The 19,235-nt window shown below is 42.5% G+C and overlaps 1 protein-coding gene across 2 annotated transcripts in view; it reads right to left on the bottom strand.

The window, feature by feature from the left end:
* Positions 1-4,807: 4,807 nt before the first annotated feature.
* Positions 4,808-19,235, bottom strand: part of ECH1 (enoyl-CoA hydratase 1) — a 36,862-nt gene continuing 22,434 nt past the window's right edge. Inside the window, exons 10-17 of one of the 2 annotated variants that reach the window (XM_058195533.1) lie at positions 14,531-14,619; positions 13,164-13,365; positions 11,524-11,658; positions 11,029-11,073; positions 9,124-9,153; positions 7,672-7,760; positions 6,056-6,215; positions 4,808-5,043 (exon numbers count right to left, since the gene is read on the bottom strand). In XM_058195533.1, the coding sequence (XP_058051516.1) occupies positions 4,897-5,043; positions 6,056-6,215; positions 7,672-7,760; positions 9,124-9,153; positions 11,029-11,073; positions 11,524-11,658; positions 13,164-13,365; positions 14,531-14,619 (897 nt within the window). In that variant the 3' untranslated portion in view covers positions 4,808-4,896. The remainder of the gene's footprint in view (positions 5,044-6,055; positions 6,216-7,671; positions 7,761-9,123; positions 9,154-11,028; positions 11,074-11,523; positions 11,659-13,163; positions 13,366-14,530; positions 14,620-19,235) is intronic. The other variant, XM_058195534.1, reaches the window with a different exon arrangement.

The following is a 19,235-nucleotide window of genomic DNA, read 5'->3' on the forward strand; positions in this document are numbered from 1 at the left end:
GTTTGTGCTCTTATGCACGCCCCTTAGAGTCCTCTAAGGAAAGTGGTGAGGTCAACCGTGGACAGTTTTTGAGTGAAGCCTTTGGGGTTATGAGAAGAAACCACAGAGTCAGGTAATGCATTCCAAGCATATACAATTCTGTTACAGAAATCGTGTTTTCTGCAATCTAAACTGGAGCGGTTGACATTGAGTTTAAATCTGTTGGTAGCTCTTGTGATATTGTTATTGAAACTAAAGAAGTCATTGACAGGAAGGACATTACAACGGATGATTTTATATGCTAAACCCAGATCCTGTCGAAGGCGACGAAGTTCCAAGTTTTCTAGACCCAGGATAACAAGTCTGGTGGAATAAGGTATTTTTTGTTTTTTCATTCCAGACCCTCCTGTACGAATACTTTGTCCCTGATGGACTCCATCCTGGGATGTCTGTATCTATGCGAGGGAAATTGTTCGAACATACTGAAAGGTAACATGTATTTGGGAGCTCATAGGAAGGGCAAGATACTATCCTACGAACCGTGGTCGCGAAGTGGTTAGAATCTCCACAGACTTTCAGCCATGTGGTTTCTATGCAGGGGTGAAATCTAAAAATTTTCCCTACCGGTTCTGTGGGTGTGGCTTAATTGGTGGGCGTGGCTTGGTGGTCAGATGACTAGGTGGGCGTGGCCAATAACAATAAATAATAAAAATAATAAACAAAGTATAAAAAACAATAAGAGGTATCAAAAACCAACTTTCACACTTTACACACACACAACACAACAACACAACTGACTCACACACAATGTAAAAGCAGCTGCACTTCACCCTTCACACAGCCACAAAAAGCTCAAAAACCAACTTTCATACTTTACACACACACAATTCACACACACACACACTCAACCCAAAATGTGGGAATTCAGTAGCCTATTAAATGTGTTGTGTGAGACCAACCCAAGTAGTTGATCCAATCAAAGGGACTGCTTTGCTTTGCTTCAGAATGAGGCCTTCCAGAATCCCCTGGCCCAATTGTACAACATGTGCTGTAGAATGTGGTGCACAATGTTTCTAGTCCTCTTGAGGACAAAACAGTGTTTTTACTCTTAGAAAGGCCCAGCAGTTCAAACACCTGTGTAGGCCAGAATTATTGGTCTGTAGCTTAAAAATACGGCTTCAGATTCAAAGTTGGACAACTATCTATAACCTACTTAAGTACCAGTTTTGAGGGGATGCAATCATTGCTTGCTTTGAGACACTTGGAATATAGAATAATAGGGTTAGAAGGGACCTTGGAGGTCTTCTAGTCCAACCACGTGCCCATGGTAGGAGATCCTATGCCCGTGTTGACGAACCCATGGAATAGGCATATGAACCAGTTGCCAAGCATCTGAATTTTGATCACATGATCAAGGGGATGCTGCAAAGGTCGTAACTGTGAAAAACGGTCGTAAGTCACTTTTTTCAGTGCTGTTGTAACTGAACGGTCAGTTGAGGATTAACCCTAACCGTAACCTGTAATACATTTTAAAGAATGCAACAAGAGCTGAAATCTGCTCTTTTCCTTCCGTTTATCAGGAGTTATTTGTTTTTGCCACATCTCTGTGCAATTTTTGTTACTTTCTCCAATTCTGGTATAATGCCATTTTGGAACTATTTGTGCTCTGTTGTCTGATCGCATCATGGGACTTGTTGGGCCACTCATTCTTATCTTTATTTATTTATTTATTTTATTTATTAAATTTTTATACTGCCCTTCTCCCGAAGGACTCAGGGCGGTGTACAGCCAAAGATACAATTAAAACAACATTTAAAACATAGCAGATTATAAAAGGCTGATAATTAAAAATTTAGATTTTAAAATTTTAAAATATTAGCAAAACCCCAAATTTAAAATTCAACACTATTATGCCAGTTTATGGTGTTGGATACTTTTTTGTGTGGCTTCCTTGTATTTCATAAAGCCAATCAATTAAGCCAACAGACTGTTTTCCATCAAAGGGACTTTTGCTGCTTTTGGAAGTTTTTCAGAAGGGATTAATTTCTTGTTTGGAAAAGGTGAGATAACCCCTGATAAAGAATTCTAAGGAGACAACTGATGGAAAGAGCATCGTGATTATATAAAGCCCTTTGGAGAAGGTTGATGAATCAAAATATCAGGGTTTTGGCACCAGAAACAAAGCACAAATAGGGAGCTATGAAATCCCTCGCCTTTTAGAAGAAATATTCCTCAAGAGGAGCCTGGATTAGACTTGGTCCTCACCGGGAACAGAATGAGGTGGAATGGAGGAATTAGAGAAAAATGCGGTTGCCTGTATGAAGTTACAACTTCAGAGAGAGCAGAGATACAAGCTCTGCTTTTGAGCTTCAGTTTGAGCATGGAGGATGGAATTGTGCATGATGCAAGGGAAGCTTATCGTTTCCTTGTAGATCAAGTAACAATAGTGTCATTGGGTTTGGGCAATGAGGCCTGAGGATTAAGATATTAAAATGTGACAGAGGAGCTGGATAAAGTCACTTAGAAGAACAGCAAGGACCAGAAGAGCAACCAAGGAGATGCATCCCTTTTTGATATTTACTATTTACTTCGATTTTTATGCTTTCTGCACAGCGGGTAAGGCTAAATTTTGTGGGCTGCAACAGCTTTTCAGATAGGTTGCCTGCAGATGAAATTAGTATGCATCTTTTTTATATATAAATAAAGTTTTTATTTTTTATTGACATACAAACATAAAAGCATCATCATTCAAATTCCAAATACAATGTGTTGATGTGTTTGTATTACATTTTGTGCAAACAAGAATTACCTATCATTAGTTTGTTCCTCCATTTTATCATCAAATTGTAATCATATATTTTATAGTATGCGTCTTTTTGAGCTTGTTGTCCCCATTCTTTAGTTTACATATTTCTTCATGAAGGGATTGAACAATCAGGCAAAGGGCTTCGAGATCTTTTAATGATCGGGAATTCAACTTCATCAGTGGTTCTGGATTTGGGTTTTCTTAAACTTGCCAAGTTTGAGAAACATTGTTCCCTCGCATCTGGAGGGCACCAACTTAAAAACAAAAACATTTGTATCATCTACAGATCAAATTCAGAAAGCAGAAAAATAAGCCTGTTGCATTCCTTGATCAAATGTTTTATTGAAAATGTTGCTTAATATTATGTTATTATTCTTGAGGGTCTGATTGATTGGTTGATTGATTGGAAATTGCAGACCACTCAAATTCAACAGAATTCTCAATGTGCTGGCAGACTGAGAGAGATAGAAGAGGGGAGGTCTATGCTGCTACTGATATCTCCCCCCCCCCAATTCCTTAGTATTTAATGTAGGAAAGGGTCACGCCTCCATCGATCTCCAGGGTGCGGATGTGTTTGATAAGGACATAACGATGGGTGTAGTTGAAGAAGGGCTGGTCGTTGGCATAAAACTTGAATTCATGGTTGTCACAGTGGATTGAGAGCTGGGAAGAGGAGGAGGATGTTAACATCTGGATCACTTACAGTCCTGCACACCATCCATAGCTTGCATCAAAATCAAAAAGCACTCCCCTATATATAAAGGATGGGGACTTTAAGGAGGGGAGGGTCACAACTGCCATGCTGTTTTCTACACACAACACACACACCTAAACACCCCCAGAGCAATGTCTGGGGAATTTTCCATCAGAGAGCTAAAAACATGATTCTGAATGGCATTCTGGTGAGGCAATTCCACTCATCTCCACTAGAGGGGGCATTCATCACACCAGCCTTCCAACTGTTCAGATTTCAAAATTATTCTAGCTGGGAATGATGGAAGATGGAGTCTTAGTACACAATTGGAAGTCACCAGCTGGATCTTCTTTCCACTTCCCACTGCCTTCTTGCTGGCAACCAACCAAGCTCTTTGCTGAAATCCACGGGTGTCCGTATAAGCCAGGCGAAATATGGCCAATATATTGATTGCATAGCTGTGACAGCCATATTGACTATTGACCTGCCTGAAGCCCCCAAGGGAGTTTCGGTTGGGGGTCCCAATTGGAAAAGAAGCCCAGATGGCCTAGGACAGTGATCGCCAACCTTGGCAACTTTAAGCCTGGCGGACTTCAACTCCCAGCAAAGCTGGCTGGGGAATTCTGGGAGTTGAAGTCCGCCAGGCTTCAAGTTGCCAAGGTTGGAGACCCCTGAGCTAGGAGATGCCCAGGAGGGAGGCATGGATTCCCTTCTGAAGTGTGTTAGACTTATAGAGCTAGGAAGAGTGTGAGTCTGGGTGTGGGTATAAGTGTAGATGGGCACTGCCACTCTGAGGCATCACAAAAGGCTGCTGGATGTTTCTGGTCACCAGGCGCTCTCTGAGGGAGTGAGAGAAAATCTGCCCGGAGACAGAGAAAGCCCGCCAAAACTGAGGTAAATGGATTCGACCAATCGCAAACTGCTGACGCCACCTACGAGAGCTGTATAAATACCGGGTGTGAGGGGATCTTGTGCTCATTTGCTTTGAGACACCTGCAAGCTAAGGTGGTAATTTTGCTTGGCTGCTGATGCAAAATTTGGTTCCCATCGGCTTTGGAGGGAACTCTCGAGTCAAACAGTCTCCGAGCCTCATTTTTGCAGCCTTGTTTTCAAGAGTTCAAGAATGCATTTAACAATGAAATAAAGTAGCCCTTGGTGGCTTAGGCAGCCAGGGAAACATGGCTTGGAGTGAACGATACAACAGTGCCCGTCTCGGCTCTTTATTTTGTCGCTTATATATTAACTACTGTTAATATATTAAAAAAAATCCAAATTAATTTAAACATTTAATCTTTATTAAAATCTTTATGCGGACTACACCAATCCAGCAGGACACGGAGTCTCCTGGCAGACCTCAAAAGAGAAAAATGGAGGGTCTCTGCTAGTGCTGCCCTCTCCCCGCTCCCACCACCCATGCTCAGCATTGGATATAAGAGAGGACCAGGTCTCCATTGATCTGCAGGGTGTTGATCTGTGGGAAATTGTGGTAACGATGGGCGTAGTTGAAGAAAGGCTGGCCGTTGACATAAACCTTGAATCGGTGGTTGCCGCAGCGGATTGAGAGCTGGCAAGAGAAGAAAGATGTTAGTGTGGTCGAAACAGCACATCTGGATCAACTTTGGCCCTGGAGCCTGCATCAAAATCAGAAGACACCCACAATACTATAAGGAGCTTTATTAATGGGGGGGGGGTTGCAACTGCCACCCTTTTTTCTCCTCCCCCCTAATGCACCAAGAGCAACGCGAGGACAATTTTCCAGGAGAGAAGTAAAAACGGGATTCATGATTACAGATTAACAGAGTTGGAAGGGACCTTGTGGGTCATCTAGTCCAACCCCCCCACCCCTGCCCAAGGAGACCCTACACCATTTCTGACAGATGGCAGTCTAACCTCTTCTTGAAAGCTTCCAGTGATGAAGTTCCCACAACTTCCGTGGCAACTTCTGTTCCATCAACTGATTTCTCTCACTGTCAGAAAATTTCTCCTTATTTCCAGGTTGAATCTCTTTCCATCCATTGTTCCTTGTCTGGCCTTCGGGTGCTTTGGAAAAGAGCTTGGCCCCCTCCTCTCTGTGGCAGCCCCTCAAATATTGGAAGATGCTAACCTGTCTCCCCTGCTCCTTCTCTTCCCTGGACTAGCCACCTGCAACCGTTCATTGTATGTTTTAATCTCCAATCCCCTCATCATCCTGGTTGCTCTTCTCTGCACTCTTTCTAGAGTCTCAATCAATTTTTTATAGAGTGATGACCAAAACCACACTATATTGGGTGAGTCATCCCAACATCCTTCCAGAGGTTCAGGTATCAATTCCTCCTGGTTGTGCTTGCTGGGAATTATGAGAGATGGAGTCTTACGCCTCTGGAGGCACCTGAGTGGATCTTCTCCACACTCCCCACTGCCTGCCTGCCTTCCTTCTCGCAGGTCTAGCTCTTTGCTGGAATCCAGAGATATCTCCACAAGCCAGATAAAATAAGAACCAGGCCTCAGTTGCCCAGCTGTGGCTGCCATGTTGACTTTTTTTACCTCTTTGCTTGATGAGACCCGCACCCCCTGTGCTGGAATCAAAGCCAACTCACCTCAAAGTACTGTCCAGGTTGGAAAGGGTTAAAGGGCACCTCCCGTTCCTCAGGACCCCATTTGCCATTCAGAAAACTGTTGCGCACTACCGTTTGTTCTTGCATGCGTGGATTGATGTGCAGAGCGATATCCTGGCCAGCCTTAAGATCAATGTGGAACCTTGGAAAGAGAAAAAAAGCGAGCATAAAGACTATTGGATGAAAGCCAAATTTATTTACTACCGGTTCTGTGGGCGTGGCTTGGTGGGCGTGGTAGGGAAAGGATACTGCAAAATCTCCATTCCCTCCCCACTCCTGGGGGAAGGATACTGCAAAATCTCCATTCCCACCCCACTCCAGGGGAAGGATACTGCAAAATCTCCATTCCCACCCCACTCCAGGAGAAGGATACTGCAAAATCCCCATTCCCTCCCCACTCCTGGGGGAAGGATACTGCAAAATCTCCATTCCCACCCCACTCCAGGAGAAGGATATTGCAAAATCCCCATTCCCTCCCCACTCCTGGGGGAAGGATACTGCAAAATCTCCATTCCCACCCCACTCCAGGAGAAGGATACTGCAAAATCCCCATTCCCTCCCCACTCCTGGGGGAAGGATACTGCAAAATCTCCATTCCCACCCCACTCCAGGAGAAGGATACTGCAAAATCCCCATTCCCTCCCCACTCCTGGGGGAAGGATACTGCAAAATCTCCATTCCCACCCCACTCTGGGGCCAGCCAGAGGTGGTATTTGCTGGTTCTTCGAACTACTCAAAATTTCCGCTACTGGTTCTCCAGAACCTGTCAGAACCTGCTAGATTTCACCCCTGATAAAGACTATTAAATGAAATTAAGGGCAATCTGATTATCCCCCCCACTTCCTCCTCCTCCAATAAGATGCTTCCATGGGTAAAGGAAAAAACAGCTCTTGTTCTCCTTTATAAATATTCTTTATCGGTAGACTGCTGCTGAATGTGTAAGTTCATTTAGCATTTTAGGTATTTGTTCATTATATTTAGCTCCTGCCTCAACCAAATCAACTCTCGGTGGGCTATAAATGAAACACACAAATATAGGTATGGGGGGGGGTAGGAATCCCACATATCTAGCAGCAGTCTACCAGTGAACAGCATTCTTCTGATGGACGAGAGCCGAGCCCTGCTTAATGACCTAATCATTCTTTAAAGGCGCCCCCAAATTTTTTATCTTGTCCATCTCTTCGTGAAGTTTGAGATTCTCCACATAGGGAACCTTGCCATAAGCCAGCAGCTCTTGCTTCTTCTTCTCCATGTGGCAATATGTGTAAAATTGTGGCTTTGTGTGAAATTGTAGAGCTTTTGCTACCCTTAGTCTCCTTGCCTTCTGGGCTGTCCCCTGCAGATGTGCAGAAATGGGAGAAATCAGAAAGGAGCTGAACCGGGAAAGGTCTACGGGGGGGAGGGGCCAACACTGGTGTTTCGCTGTGCCAAACTGGTGTCTAACTCGCAAGGGGGGGGGCAAGTCGATGCCAGGGACACGCTGGCAAGGTGAGGCCGGTAGCCCTGATTGCAGAAAGGCAGTGATGCCCAATTGAGAGAACAGTTTCATTCCTCTGCCTGAATCCCCCAAATGCACGCTGAAAAAAGAAACCTGAGACCTTTGGAAGTTCATCGGAAGGGAGCCTCGTACTACGATGGTCCTCTTGGCTCCCAAACCTCCAGAGATGTTGCCTGTGTAGGGCACCGTCTGAAATAGACACAAATCCAGGTTACACTCAACGCCCTCCCCGCCCCCAAAACCGACCGAGTGGCTCTCGGCCCTGCTACCAGGGGATCGAGATAGCTGCAATCCAGTCGATCTCGGGCTGCCAAGCACGGGATCCAACATATCACGCAGAAGGCAACCTGCAGGATCTTGTCTTGGGTGGGTTTTTCCTGCATTCCTTGGTAGTTTTCAAGCATATCTTCCTTCAGACCAGACCAGTAATTTTTGGCCTCAAAGGTAAGACATGTTCAAATGTTTTATTTGCTCATCAGGATGAGGGCGGCCATCAAAGCCCAACCTGTTGGGCAATAATACTTATTTTATTTATTTTTATTTTATTATTTAGATTTTTATACCGCCCTTCTCCCGAAGGACTCATGGCGGTGTACAGCCAAATTAAAACAATACAATGTACAAATTAAAACAACAATTAAAATACATATTCTATAAATGGCCGAAAATTAAAACCGTCGAATTAGACCCATAATAAAATACCCCAGTTAAAATTATTAAAATTCAGAAATTTAAAAATTTCTGAATTTTACTTAGAGCAACCTGAACAGCCTTGTTGGGCATAATTAGTTAACTAACCTTGTTGGGCATAGTGATTTGAATATCCTTGCTGGGCACAGCTTAGTGCAGTACGATAACTTTGAAATTAAACAAGTCTATGTACAAATATAAAGGAACTAGTTAAGCTTAGTTGCACACTTGCTTCGCTTTGGGTCCAAATAATACAAAAACTCTGGAAAACTCTATTCTGAGTGGCTGGAACTCAAGTTTCTGACAGGTTCTAAGTCAAACAGCCGGGAATACAAACCTCCTTCAATTCCACCTGAACACGGGTAGTCCTCAACGTACGACCACAGCTGAGCCCAAAATGTATGTTGCTAATCAAGACATTTGTGAGGTGAGTTTTGCTCCATCCTATAACCTTTCTTGCCACTGTTGTTGAGGGAATCACTGCCCTTATGAAGTTAATCGAACACAATGGTTAAAAGAATCTAGCTTCCCCCATTGACTTTGCTTGTCAGGAGGTCGCAAAAGTCAATCACATGACCCCGGGACACTGCAACCGTCATAAGTATGAGTCAATTGCCAAGGGTCTGAATTTTGATCACGTGGTCACAGGGATGCTACAACGGTCGTAAGTGTGAAAAATGGTCACAGGTCTCCTTTTTCAGTGCCGTTGAATTTCGAATGGTCACTAAATGAACTGTTATAAGTCGAGGAGTACCTGTACACACACACACAAACTCCCCACCTCCTGGTTTCTGTCCCATCTCGCAAATTCAGGCTAACATAAGGAGAAACAGGCTGGGTTAGAAAGCGTTTTGGTACCTACTGGGTGATAGACTGCAGGGGACTGCATCATCTGGAGGGAGAGAAATCCAAAGAGACTTGTGTTAACTCCATGTTATTTCTCCTAAAATCCCTAGCCTTGAATTTCCTTGAGAATAAAAGATAAAGAGGAATCGATTTTCTGTATGGTTAGAAAAGAAATATGAGTAAAAGATAATAGAGAAATAAAGTAGATAAAATATAAGTAAATGAGACAGGAACGCGGTGGCTTAGTGGGTAAGAGATGCTGAGCTTGTTGATGGAAAGGTCGGCAGTTCGGTGGTTCAAATCCCTAGCGCTGCGTAACGGGGTGAACTCCCGTTACTTGTCCCAGCTTCTGCCAACCTAGCAGTTCGAAAGCACATAAAAAATGCAAGTAGAAGGGAACAGCGTTCCGTGCGCTTTTGGCGTTGAGTCATGCCGGCCACATGACCACGGAGACGTCTTCAGACAGCGCTGGCTCTTCGGCTTTGAAACGGAGATGAGCACCGCCCCCTAGAGTCGGGAACGACTAGCACGTATGTGCGAGGGGAACCTTCGTTACCTTTTAAGTAAATGAGAGAGAAGACAAAAAAAAAAAAATAGAAATCCAGAAGACACCTGTGTAAATGGAAAAGGGGAAAGGTGGGGGAAAGAAAATGTTTTTATATAAATGTACATTTAAGATATGTGTGAATTTAGTAAAATGAAAAAGGAATTGAAAAGAAAGTAAACTCGAATACCACTTTGGAAAATACTAAATTATCCAAGCGAAATGTTGGAGGTGTGATTGTGATGACGCTACATATTTTCATATTTGGTGGACTTGCAAGAAAATTAAGGTCTTTTGGATAAGAATTTGGTGGATTATTCAAAATGTACTGAAGAAGAAGATAAAGTTCCTGCCACAATTTTTCCTTTTGGGAATTATAACGGATTGTACAGGGATTGAGACTAAATTGATTCTGAATTTAATAACAGCAGCAAGACTGTTGATTGGACAATACTGGAAGAAAGAAGAGGTACCTACAATAGAAGAATGGATATTGAAAGTTATTAATTTGGCTGAGATGGCTAAAATCTCAGCGTTTTTAAAAGACAATACGCAGGAAAGATATTTAATTGAATGGAAAAAATGGATTGATTATATACAAAACAGATATCAGATTAAGAAATATCAGATTGCCTTTGAATAATTAGAAAGTTATTTTATGTAATGGGGAGGGGGTTGGGAGATGAAAAGCTTTGGATGTGGTTATTTGGATTGGAAGGGAAAATTTTATTCTATGTTTGGTTTATGTATAACAATACCTTGTGATTGACCCGGGAAGCCGGGGGGGGGGAGGGAGGGGGGAAGGGGGTTTTTTGGGAGGGAGGGGGGAAAATAGGGGGAAAAATGTTTTCGTTTTTTAAAACTCTTTCAATAAAAAAAAAAGAAAAGAAAATACTAAATTGAAAATGAATATAACAATGAAGGGAGAATGGAGAGGGATAGAGGAGAGGAAGGAGAGAGAGGGAAAGAAGAAAGGGAAAAGGAGAGGAAGAAAGAGAGGGGAAGTAAGAGTAGGTGAGAAGGTTAGAAGGGAGGAAGGAGGGAGGTGTGGGGGAAAGGAAGGGGAAGGAGAGAGGAAGGAGGAAAGAGGAAAGTAGAAGAGTGTATGGGGGATGGGAGGAAAAGGAAAGAGAGGAGAGGGAGGAAAAGGCTTGTTGTAAAACAAGGGAGAGGAAATGGTAGCAGAGCAACCCCGAATATATTTAAATTGTTTAGGATGAAGATTGTATTAGTATGAAAGTTAAAAGAAAATATGCATGTTAGATAAGAAACTGTACATTTAAGATACGTTTATTAAAAAAAATAAAACTTTTTTTTTTAAAAAAAGAATTTCCTTGCGGGCTGCCCCCTTCCTCCCCCCCCCTTCTGAGTACTTACAGGAAGATTTTGTGGTGGCCCATATCCAGGGTTTGGCATCATATCCTAAAGGATAGGAAGACAACAGTGTCTGAGTTTGTGTGACACATTCACCCGAGGTCAGTGGAAGCCTTCATGGGTGCCTTTGTACCATTTGCTCAGCTCGGTTACTTTCAACTTGGATGGGGTCTGGAGAAATGCACTGGCATCTTCTAATCTAAGCCCTTCTTGGAGTTGAGACCACGCAACGTAAAGTTGCCACGTTTGAGAAATTCTGTTTTATGGACCTCTGCAAGGGGGAAGCGCAGGACTTCGCTCCAGGTGCAGTTGCTGGTTCCAGTATCACCCTTGGATCAGGGGTGAAATGCTCCCGGTTTGGACCAGATCGCCCGATCCGGTAGCGATGACGGCAGGTGGTTCAGAGAACCGGTAGCAAAAATCCCTGCCCACCCCCAATGCCCAGCTGAGCTGCACGATCATCAGAGGGTTTTTTATTTACTTTTATGGACCCCTTACCATGTTCCCCATCATTTGTCCTCCCATCACGGTCAGAGATTGCAGCTCCAGGTCTCCATCAGCGCTCACCACCTGCACGCTTTGGGGGGGCATTCTGTGCCCGTAGCTACAGAAGGGGTTTCTGTTCACCAGGATCTGTCAAAGGGCAAAGCCAAAGGGACCAAGTCTCAGTTGGGATCATCCGTTTTCTTTGCAGGAAAAAAAACTGTTCGTTTTTGCCAGGAAACACATCACACCCCAAAGCTAAGCTGAATGGTCGCAGTGTGGTTTAAAAACCAAAAGGTGTACATGTAAAAAGGGGCAAGGCTTTATTTCACAAATAGGAGGGCCTCTGGTGGCTCAACAGACTAATGCAGTCTGTTATTAACAACAGCTGCTTGCAATTACTGCAGGTTCTAGTCCCACCAGGCCCAAGGTTGACTCAGCCTTCCATCCTTTATAAGGTAGGTAAAATGAGGACCTAGATTGTTGGGGGCAATAAGTTGACTTTGTATTTAATATCCAAATGGATGAAGACTATTGCTTGACATAGTGTAAGCCGCCCTGAGTCTTCGGAGAAGGGCGGGATATAAATGCAAATAAAAAAAAAAATAACCTTTTCTCTCCCGCCAGCCTAGACCTTAACGTTTTTCTTCAGTTACAGGTTGTCTTCATTTAGTGCAGTGATAGTCAACCTGGTCCATACTGCCCACTAGTGGGCGTTCCAGCTTTCATGGTGGGCAGTAGGGGTTTTGTCCGATACTGAAGCACTTTCTTTTTTTTTAACTTAATTGATTTTTTTAAAAAAATTTCATAGCACTATTTAAAAACATTTTCATTAGGTTTTCATAAAATTCCCCGTGACAATTTAAATTTCTGAAAATATACTATTTGTATCGCCCGCGCATAAGTTTAGTTCACGTTATGTAAGTGAAACTAAATGGCGCTATAGTGCGACCGCAAACAAAAGAGCCTCGTCCCAGAATAGCTCGCGCATCTTCCTCCACACCACCCAGCTGTAACAGACAAGCAGAGCTGGTAGCCGGCGCCCACCCCCAAACCCAATCCATGATGCGCAAGAGGCATGAGCAGACAATGATACACAGCGCATTATTCTGGAACCGGTGGGCAGTTAGAAAATTTTACTACTAATAGAGATACGAAAGTGGGTGGTAGGTATAAAAAGGTTGACTACCCCTGATTTAGTGACTGTTTGCAGTTACAACGGTGATGCAAGAGTACCTCTGCCACCAATCCTGCAGTTACAACCTTCAGAGGTCTGTAAAGCATGAGAAAAGCTGAAGTCTGATCACAAACAGTCAGGTTTTCACTTAGCAACCACTTCACTTAACGACTCAGTTTGCTGGCTCCAGTTGGGACTTCAACTCCCAGAGTTCCTCAGCCGGCTGAGGAATTCTGGGAGTTGAAGTCCACAAGTCTTAAAGTTGCCAAGGTTGGAGACCCCTGCTTTAAACCCTATCTTTCTTTTATATACACTGAGAGCGTATGCACCAAGACAAATTCCTTGTGTGTCCTATCACCCTTGGCCAATAAAAATTCTATTCTATTCTATTCTACCTGGAAGAGAAGAAGTTGGAAAAGTCGGTATTCAATACATTCGTGGTTCATTCCAGTCAAAGGGCGAATTCTGGTGTACCAACCTGGTATCCAACGTCATTGACGATGAAGATGACCTCAAAATGCTCACCCTTCCGGAAGGGCATCTTGTAAACCTCTTCGTGTCCCCACCTGCCAGACTGAAGCGTGTTGAGTACAGTTTTGTCCTTCCCATCAAAGCGAGGGTTGAAGTGGAGGGGAATGTCGGCTCCCTCGTGCTGGCCACAGGCAAAGTTCACCCGGAATCTGGTAGAGAGAGAAGAAGAAATAAAAAGGAAAATTAAGAGCGGTGCAGAAACCTCTCTCAGTAGAGTTCTGCCTCCCCCTGTTTAACACACAGAATCATCTATTGCAATGTCCTTTGTCACAGAGTTGTTAACGCTTGGAACTCACTACCTGACTCTGTGGTCTCTTCTCAAACTCCCAAAAGCTTTAACCAAAAACTGTCTACCATTGACCTCACCCCATTCCTAAGAGGTCCGTAAGGGGCGTGCATAAGAGCACAAAAGTGCCTCCCGTTCCTGTCCTATTGTTCCTTTTCTTTATATACATGCTTATGTGTTGTGTGGTTGTTTCATGCTTATGCTTATATATACTGTTGTGACAAAATAAAATAAAAAATAAAAAAACCTTCTCCTTTGCCATGAAGCTAAACGCCACAGAAAGCCAGTTTTTGCCTGAAGAGAAGAATCAAGTTCCTAGTCCTCAGGAACTCCCCTAGCAGTTTGGAAGAACCAGGAAGTGGAACTGTCTGAAGAATAAAGAAAGGCTTCTCAAGGTCAGAGTGAAAACTTTACCCAAAATCCCGAGTCACATGAGCAGAAAATGTCCATTTCTTTGTGTACAAATGCATCCATGCCACAGTTTTGGGACGATCTCGGTATCGAATTTGGATGATATAAAGCAGTGGTGAAATGTAGAATTTGTTACTACCGATCCTGTGGGCGTGCCTTGGTGGTGGTGGTGGGATAATGTGACTGGGTGGGCATGGCCAACTTTTTTTAAAAAACTTTTAAAAGCATTTTTTTTGCCTTTAAAAGAAAAAAAAAGCCTCCGACAATCAGGCAACTCAGTTGGGATCGTCAGAGCCTTTTAAAAGCATTTTTTTTACAACCTCTTCAGCCAAAGAGGTTGTAGAAAAAATGCTTTTAAAAGTTTAAAAAAAACCCTCTGATGATCGCATGGCTCAGCTGGCATGTGGGGGGGGCAGGGATTTTTGCTACTGGTTCTCCGAACCACCCGCCATCGTCGCTACCGGATCAGGCAATCCGGTCCAAACCGGGAGCATTTCACCCCCGATATAAAGTACCCATAACAAAATAATATTTTGTTATATATATTATATATTTTTAACAAATATTTTGAGTAAGGTAACTTCTTGCCCTTCCCGTGAGACCCGAAAACACATTACCTTTTGGTGTGTTTGGGCACCGTGCCTTGCACATAGACAGACATGCCAGGACGGAGTCCGCCAGGGACAGGTTGATGGTAAGGGAGAGTCTGGAAGACAGCAAATGATGAGCCAAACCAGGGAGTTTATTGCAAAACGCAACTTTTTAAATATATATATATATATATATATATATATATATTATTTACATATAAGTATATCGAACACAGTGTGACTTTTCCTGGCATTTCATTTGCCATAGAAGCCAAAGTGAAAGACAAATAACCAGGTGGGAAATGCTACTGGTTGGGCCCAATTCGGCCGAACCTGTAGCAATGGCAGCGCAAGGCCACCCACCTGGTTGTTGTTACTTCCTGGTTTTAACCAGGAAGTAACCTGTTTTTTACCCTCTGCGCATACGCAGAAGGGTTTGCACATGAGCAGAGGGTCCAGCGCGCATACTTCTGAACCGTTAGGGAAACTAAGTAGATTTCACCCCTCCAAATAACATATATACAACTTACACAGTGCTAGTCTTATACAATTATTTTTGACCAATGTATTCATTCTAATACATATATAATATCTCATTTCAGGTCTACTTAGCCTAATTTTTCCGTGTTCCGACTCCCACCTCCTGTTTCTAGCCATTGATAAAATCTATTCCATGTGTCATGATATTCTGTCTCTCCTTCGTTTTTTTAATTATAACGTTAGTCTATCCATTTCTGTGCATGTTAATATCTTATTATCTCCTTTTCTGAAGGTGTGTTTTCACCTTTCCATTGCTGTGCATACACCATTCTCGCTGCTGTTAGGATGTGAAGTATTAGGTATATCGGCCCTTTGCCCTTCTGTAATAATACCTAATAGAAATAGTTGTCCAACCATTTTTCCTAGCCACATCTGAATTTGTAACCAAAATCTCCTTGCTTTTTTACAGGTGCACCACATGTGGGAGTATGTGCCTTGTAATTGTTTACATTTCCAACATTTTGGGGATGTGAATAGAATAGAATAGAATAGAATAGAATAGAATAGAATAGAATAGAATAGAATAGAATAGAATAGAATTTATTGGCCAAGTGTGATTGGACACACAAGGAATTTGTTTTGGTGCATACGCTCTCAGTGTACATAAAAGAAAAGAAAAAGAAAAAAGGAAAAAAAATACCTTCATCAAAGGTACAACATTTACAACACAAATGATGGTCATAGGTTGCAATTTAACCCTTAGTGATAGCAACAAAAAGTTATAGTCATACAGTCATAAGTGGAAAGAGATTGGTGATGAAAACAATGAGAAGATTAATAGTAGTGCAGATTCAGTAAATAGTCTGACAGTGTTGAGGGAATTATTTGTTTAGCAGAGTGATGGCCTTCGGGAAAAAACTGTTCTTGTGTCTAGTTGTTCTGGTGTCCAGTGTTCTAGTTGTTCTGGTGTGCAGTGCTCTATAGCGTCGTTTTGAGGGTAGGAGTTGAAACAGTTTATGTCCAGGATGTGAGGGATCTGCAAATATTTTCACAGCCCTCTTCTTGATTCGTGCAGTATACAGGTCCTCAAGGGAAGGCAGGTTGATAGCAATTATTTTTTCTGTAGTTCGTCTTAGTGTTAGTTAGTGTTAGTGCAGTTAGTGTTGCTAAACACTAGATTAGCCAAACTTGCCTGGGGAAGATGCCACCTGTAAAACATTTTTTAAACAAAACACAACTTTTGAATCGGGCAACCACAACTTGTGCATTGTATCAGCCTTTCTATGTGGCTTCCGAGTCAAACAAAGACCTCCTCGGAGGCCCTCTGCTAAGGATTAATGACCCCCAATGTGGCAGCGGAAGGAAGGAGTGGAGGAAGCACCAGATCTGCAGCCATGGACTGGTGCTGCTTTAGCTCTATGGGTACTCAGTGGATTGAGCCAGACTGGCTGGGTGCCAGCCTCTTATCAGATCTCTCCATGCACCGGAGAAACCCCCTAAGGAAAGGAGATCATGACAAGTGCCAACTGGGCCAGGCTGGTGGGAGCAAGGGAGAGAGTTTGCTTTTTCCTCTGAAATTCTGGAGTTTTTTATAGGAGAACCGTGTTTCATCTGCGGGTGGGTGAGAGGCTACTGCATCGGTGCAGACCGATGGGTGGGAGGAATTGTATTGAAAAGGGGAGGGGGAGGAGATTTGAACCCCATTTAGGGCATTTGGCCAATTTATTTTGAGAAATAATGGACAAATATTTTCATTTCTTCCCTCAGAAGAGAATCTCCTCCGGACCTTCCGCCGCGGGCTTAAAACATATTTATTTAACTGTGCAGGACTGAGCTAGATTTTAAATTATCGGTTTTAAATTGGGTTTTATTCTATATTTTTAATTCTAAATTAACGGGCTTTTTAGAATAAGTTTTTTAATTGTTTTTATATTGTATTTATGTGTTTTTAAATGCCTGTACACCGCCCTGAGTCCTTCGGGAGATAGGGCGGTATATAAATTTGATTAAATAATAAATAATAAAAATCTCTGAAGCTCAGGATTGAACCGTGGAGCAAGGGGGAGAGTTTGCCAACGTCTGCTTGCAAGTTTCAGACCAGAAAGATTGTGTCACTATAAAAGTTTTCTTTATAAGCAGCTGACATCGTTCGTTTGTAGTTTCTCTCCCATAATCTATCCCATTGATCCAAATGAATGTTATGTCCAAAATTTCTTGCCCAGCTAATCATTGTTTCTTTCACATTCTTCTTCTATTTTAAATTTTAACAGAAAATTATATATTTTTGTGATCATTTTCCCCCCAGATCCTTTATCATCTTATCAAGTTCCAATTGTTCTCTGCATATGCCGAATTGTTCCTTGTCTTTTTTATATTTCATTCTGATCTGTAAGTATGGCCACCAGTCAATTTTTATTCCTTGGTTTATTAGGTCCTATTCTGACTTTAAATTTCCAAGCTCATCTAATAGATCCGAATATCTTACTAGTTTATTTAAGTCCAGTACGTTGGGATCAATTATGGCCTCCATCGTTGATATCCAAACAAACTTTCATTTAGTGATTTTTCCTTAAAATATCCCAAATATTGATCAAAGCATTTCGCACTAGATGTCTCTGGAAGTATGTATGCGTCTTAATTTTCCGTTCCCAAAGGAACGCATGCCATCCCAATTGGAGGTCATGGCCTTCCAGTATTAAATGCCTTGTGCACAGTCACTCACGCCCTTGTGACGTCTCGTCTGGACTACTGCAATGCTCTCTACATGGGGCTCCCCTTGAGGGGCATCCGGAGGCTGCAGTTAGTCCAGAATGCAGCTGCGCGGGTGATAGAGGGAGCCCCTCGTGGTTCCCGAGTGACACCTATCCTGCGCAGGCTGCACTGGCTACCTGTGGCCTTCCGGGTGCGCTTCAAGGTGTTGGTGAACGTCTTTAAAGCGCTCCATGGCATAGGGCCGGGTTACTTACGGGACCGCCTGCTGCTACCGAATACCTCTCATCGACCCGTGCTCTCTCACAGAGAGGGACTCCTCAGGGTGCCGTCGGCGCGACAGTGTCGTCTGGCGACACCCAGGGGAAGGGCCTTCTCTGTGGGGGCTCCCGCCCTCTGGAACGAACTCCCCCCAGGACTTCGTCAACTTCCGGACCTCCGAACCTTTCGCCGCGAGCTTAAAACCCACTTATTCATCTGCGCTGGACTGGGTTAGTTTTTAAGTTTATGGGTTGTTTTTTTTAATGGGTTTTAGTCCTAAATTTTAATTGAGGCCAATTTAATAAGTTTTTTAATTGTATTTTTTAATTGTATTTATAGTGTATTGTGTATTTTTTACTTGGCTGTGAACCGCCCTGAGTCCTTCGGGAGAAGGGCGGTATACAAATTTAAATAATAAATAAATAAATAAAATAAAATTCTCTTGTTTCTTAATTGAATCCTGATTGTGTCACTATAAAAGGGAGTATTAAGCTGTGGGAGTTTGGTTTCCTAGTCTGGTCTACTTCGAAGGGCTGTCTTGCAAGCCTGAATGTGCTTCTCCCTCCCTTTCTTAATCTCACATTACATTTTCTACCCCAAACTCAAATTTCTTTTATCCCATTGCCTCTTTATTTTTCCAAGCTAAACCTGAAAAAAATACAGAAAAGTGAGAAAAAGACAAAAACATAAAAGAAAAAAAAATGAACAGTAGAAATAGAAAGACCAAAAAAAAAAAAAAAAGGAAAAAAGATGTGATTTCTGACCTTCTACAGGAGTTTCATTTTTATTTATTTATTTTTATTTATTTTATCAAATTTTTATACCGCCCTTCTCCCGAAGGACTCAGGGCAGTGTACAGCCTAAATAAAACACAATATATATACAATTACAATCCAAATTTAAAATAAAGCATATTACAAAAAGGCCAATGTATAAAAATTTAAATTTAAAATTTAAAAAATTTAAAACCCCACAACAATAAAACCCAATTTAAAATGTTAAAAAACCATTATGCCAGTCAACCAAACTTTCAAACCAACTTATTATCGCAAGAGAAGGAAATATATGTAGCTCAGGGTTCAACTCAAGTCCATGGCTCTCCTCCAGCTTAAAGGAAACCACCAAGTTCAGAAACCACCAAAATCTCCACAAATTTATTCTCTCTCCTCCTTCTTTAATATTACATTAGAACAAAGGTCTTCAAACTTGGCAGCTTTAAGACTTGTGGACTTCAGCTCCCAGAATTCTCCAGCCAGCATAGCATGGCATAGCTGGCTGGAGA

This window comes from Ahaetulla prasina, chromosome 10, assembly GCF_028640845.1.
Source record: "Ahaetulla prasina isolate Xishuangbanna chromosome 10, ASM2864084v1, whole genome shotgun sequence".
NCBI classification, from domain to species: Eukaryota; Metazoa; Chordata; class Lepidosauria; order Squamata; family Colubridae; genus Ahaetulla; species Ahaetulla prasina.